The sequence below is a fragment of the Hippichthys cyanospilos genome, chromosome 10 (assembly GCF_059441005.1).
Source record: "Hippichthys cyanospilos isolate Australia breed blue-spotted pipefish chromosome 10, RoL_Hcya_1.0, whole genome shotgun sequence".
Classification (NCBI taxonomy): domain Eukaryota; kingdom Metazoa; phylum Chordata; class Actinopteri; order Syngnathiformes; family Syngnathidae; genus Hippichthys; species Hippichthys cyanospilos.
Window position 1 is genome coordinate 9,015,001 of NC_142378.1, and position 4,730 is coordinate 9,019,730.

At 41.4% G+C, this 4,730-nt stretch overlaps 1 protein-coding gene across 2 annotated transcripts in view; it reads left to right on the top strand.

Annotated features, from left to right (window-relative positions):
* ttll7 (tubulin tyrosine ligase-like family, member 7) overlaps nucleotides 1-4,526 on the top strand; it is a 70,479-nt gene extending 65,953 nt beyond the window's left edge. For both annotated transcript variants that reach the window (XM_088426261.1, XM_088426262.1), the window contains 2 exons: nucleotides 2,822-2,926; nucleotides 3,147-4,526. In XM_088426261.1, coding sequence (XP_088282387.1) covers nucleotides 2,822-2,904 — 83 coding nt within the window. In that variant the 3' untranslated portion in view covers nucleotides 2,905-2,926; nucleotides 3,147-4,526. The remainder of the gene's footprint in view (nucleotides 1-2,821; nucleotides 2,927-3,146) is intronic.
* The last annotated feature ends 204 nt before the right edge of the window (nucleotides 4,527-4,730 follow it).

Consider the following 4,730-nt stretch of genomic DNA (forward strand, 5'->3'; position numbering starts at 1 on the left):
TACAATACATGCAAACAGTCCAAAGCTTCTAAATGTGAACTTGCCACTTGTAAGTGACCCGTAATGAAATAGAGCCTAAGGGATCTCTCCTGATTGGTTAATCAATGGACTACTCTTTCAACTCACGCACCAACACTTGAAGGGAAGGACACTTTTTGCAGACCTCACTCTCAGGCTACTTCACATCAAATCCGAGACATGGGGAATATGTCGAGCATCTGCAAATCATCTCTGTTGTATACACATGCACAGCTGGCATACGGCCAAGTGATTCTGTCGCCGTGGTCCTTAGATTATCTGTTGTTGACCACACCTGGCTCCTCATTCAAGCATCCTTCCCTGCAGAGTAGCTTGACCAGGTGTGTCAACAAGCTTGTGAGCTTCAGAAAAAGTCCTTCAGCCTGTGTGGGCAGATAAGAGGAACTGGCCAAATGGATTCACTAATGACTTCCTTGTTAAGCCCAAAATGATGTGGCTCTACCCCAAAGACATTTTTTTTTTTTAAACCGTGATGACAAAAGTTTCGAATTCTGTGACCCTTCATCTGTCTGAGAAGTAATTAGGGTTAATTGGGGTGTTGGAATCGAATATGGGACGCAGATAACCTTCAAGCCGCTTTGTACCGCTTGGTCTATGATTGCGTCAGCTATCATAGCAGCCGCCCCTTTATCCTTCATGACGGTAAACCCGTTGGTCGGGCCTCTTAATTCAGCGTGGCGGTTATGTGGAGTGGCATGGAAGCCCTGTCAGTTCCTACTGTTTGAATGGGAATGTAAGAAATGGAGCTGGAGAGTAGATTTCTGTCTCAGCTGATAGATGAAACCAGAAGTGCATGAGCAAACCTCCCTCCGGCTTTCAAGACAGCAGAGCGTTGTTACCAATATCTTCTTGGTGATCAAAGTGAGGACGGACCTGAAAGATGACGAACGAGGCTCCAATTAAATGTACCCAGCAGTGACAGAGGGCTGCGTGGATGTCAGATATGCACGACTACCACTACTGTGATTCTCTCCACGGGCAGAATAAGCTCAAAGCGAATAGGAGAGGAGGCGAGAGGCTCTGAACACACATTCAACCCCATGGGTATTCAATATTTGCCTTTTTTTTTTTTTTTTTTTTGCCTTATTTATTTGACCGCGGTATACATGCCAAGTTTGGATTTCAGTGGAATTGATAATTCCACGAACAGCGAGCAGGGAGTTCGTGATTTTGATAGGTAGTGCAGTAAAGAGCATTAAAAGAAAAACAGAAATTGATTCATTCAGAGCTATAATGAATTGCTCTAATTAATTTGAAAATGTATTTTAAAAAATGGAGAAAAACCCTACTACTTTTATTTTTAATTTACATTGTGTTATTGTGGAAGACCACATATAGATATACAACAACATAAAAGTGGCATCAGTCATTTATTTTTTAACAGGTTAGACTTTCTGCTATCCCAAGTGCTGGTGATACTTTTAGTTTTGACCATCAGGAGGACTGGCGCTGCTAATTTTTTTCAATTGCCAAATAATTAGTCATTAACACTAAAGTAAAACACAAGGGGGGCAAACATTCTTGGTTTAATTTCTGCAAAGAGCAGTGCTATGGCTCGCTACATTAGCCGCTTTTGTTGCTATCGTTATCTGTGACTGGAGTTGCAGCTTTGTGCTTTAGCTTGATGCGGTAGGCTAAACTTCATCTGCTTCTGTAGGAAGCAACCTCCTTACAAAGATGGCATCGCTCTACCTCTATCAAAGATGCAATCAGAGCATTTTAAAGCTTCAGCTTTTAAGTTAAATTTATCATCCATCAGACTGACAACTCTCACACGCGCTCCCATTTTTACGTCTTCCTCCTGCTCCTAAACATGCGCTTCCTCCCACAACAGGAGCCAATCAGTGTCCACTTCAGAGTTTGATTGAACCAACCTTCAACAACTCAATCACAAGAGGCCCAATGCATGAAAATGGATTAATTAGCATACAGTTTATAGTTAGAGATTAATAATGAGAGTACACAATTTAAAAAAAAGCATTAAGTATAACTGTAATTAATTGATCACAATTGATCTGTTTATTTTACACCCCTAATGATAATATACCAAATGACACAAAGACACAAATGTACTAAATATACTTTTTTGGTCGGATATGAAGAACCGGACTGGACTGTTCATGGAGTCCAATCATAATGGAGGATGTGCTGAAGGGATACCTATGGCCCACTTGAAGCCGTTTCAAGGACACTTGATGGACTAAGTGAAGTTAATTTGAATCCATCCTAACTCTCTCGGGTCTGTAGTTGCGGCGAGCGCCCTCAGCGACACACATTCTTTTTTTCCTGGTCGACATTAGAAGAAGCTGCCCGGATAATTTGTCTGAAAGCTATTTGCCAAAGAAGGAGAGCTGTCAGAGGAAATTGTGCTCTCTCTGCTCCAGTTTAAAAGAAGATAATTCTTCAGCATACATTTCTAAACGGCTCCCCTTTGATTAAAGTGACACAATGAAAGTTCTTTTGACTGTCGTATTTGTTTAACGACATGAGGTTTTTGGTCCTTCGGTTGTGGATGATGCAGATATGTTAAGGATATTAAGTGCGATATCAAATGCGAGGCTTTTTTCCCAGACGTAAGAATTCTACCCTGCCACTGTCTCATGTTGTCTGACTACGCTGACATTTTGAATAACCTTCAGCGAACCATAGCCGGGATTTAATCATCTCATCTGACATTGCTTTGACAACCATATCTGACTCATTTCCAGTAACTGAGGAGGATGGCGGGAGGGTTCGGGCCCTCCTGACTCTTATCTCAACCTGACGCTGGTCTCATTCTCAGGTACTGGAACGCTGTTAGCAGGAGCTGCCTCACTGCTCTGTCTCGGTGGAAGGTGTCATAGGAAAGTCTTAGAAAGGTACTGACGTCTGTGCCGCGGAACGATAGGTGAGGATTTTCCGTACGTATCGAAAAATCAAGCGTGCGAGTTGATTTTGCCCTCTCTGTATACTTGCCATTGCAAGTGAGCACAATTGCGTAGGAATAGGAGACTGAGTGTATGGTGATAATGGTTTGATGTCAGCGCAGAGCATCCTGACCTCTAAAGAGTGACTCCTCGTTTCTCTAATCCTCTCATTATGCTCATCTTTTCCCCCCGTCTGTCCAGGTATCTCTTGCCAGTGACCTCCCAGTTCATCATAAAGTGGCCTTCGTCCAGCTTTGGCCGCGTACCCTCGGCCGCGCCGCAATCGCGCGGCCTTTTTGCCGCCAGGATGGGACGTTTCTGAGGTCGCCGTCTCAATGCCGGCTTGGGAGACCTTGGGATCTCCCCTGTGACTTTCTTCCAGCTAAACTCCCAGTAAGGCTCTTAACGTTTCGGATCCCACTGTGGCCGGTTGCCATAGTAACACCAACAAAAGCACGGGGCTTTGAGACGGCATACGTTTCCACTGACGACGGCACCGCCATCAGAACCCCCTCAAGTTTGCCTTCACACCCCCAATAAGAGACGACAGTGGACCTATCCCTCCGCTCACATTGTAACTGCTCTATTTGAACAACTTGCTGTCCAGCAAAAAAACTCATGGTACTGTAAAAGAATTGAATAACATTTACCAATGCAAGGACTTTATTTATTTATCAGCTTATTTATTTTGTTAGATGTTCCATATATGCAGTGAATGCTGGCGCAGAATGCAGCTATGGAATGATGACCACAAAGCTTATTTTTGCTGGCTGTTTGAAATGTTTTCTCACTGTGTTCTCTAGAATTTGGACTTATTTTATAACCGCTGTCAGAGTATTTATGTTTATAATAATTTATGGCCAGTTTACACAAGTGACCGCTTTATTCAAAAACAACAAAAATGTTTTATATCTTAACTGTGGGTTAGGAAGTGATGACTTTTTGAACAATATTTAGAATGTAAGTGGAATTCCACATAGAGGACACGAGGAACCAAACAACACTTAGTTCCAAATACGGACTTTGGAGAAAAAAGTGCTAATAGGCTACACATTTAAAAAGTGTTGCATGCCTGGTTTTTTTTTTTTTTTGCTTGTGAGACAGGAAGTACATTGGAACTACATTATACTTGAAGTTGTACTTTTTCCATCACGTCTCGATTGTTTGCGTGCAGCACATGAAATGATTGGGACCTTTAGCCCAAACACTGATCGCAAAAGCTCATCTACTTAATTTGTGTTAAAGGCTAACATTTCACCACCAGCCATGGGACGTGTAAAGGACAGTGAAGTAGAGTTTAACAAAATGTGTTTTTGAGAGAGGAGTGGTGTTAAGTAGTTTAGCGGTGCACAAACAGCAGATGTTACAATGTCAAGACTAATTTTGTGTGCCAACAACTATGGAGGAGCAAAGTTGTTTCAAGCGGCTAAAAAAAATAACTTCCCCTTAGACATCAATTTACAATACCAAATTCTGATTATTTACTTGTTGAATTCTGCGTATGTGTTATTTGAAGAAAACTTTTTTTTCCAATGGAGGAATGGGATTTTTAATGCTATGAAGCAATAAAACATTCAAACAAAATAATTGCCTATGATGTATTTTCATTTCCTGGACTCAAATGTGGTTGTGTTGACATTTAATAATAAAGGGCAGAAGTCATATTTTTTTATGTTAGCCAAATTATAAAACATGTCTTTTCATAAACTAGGGTTGCAAACAACTATGCCACAAAAATACATTGAAACACACTGAACGTATGCTATGTATGAATATTGACATTTG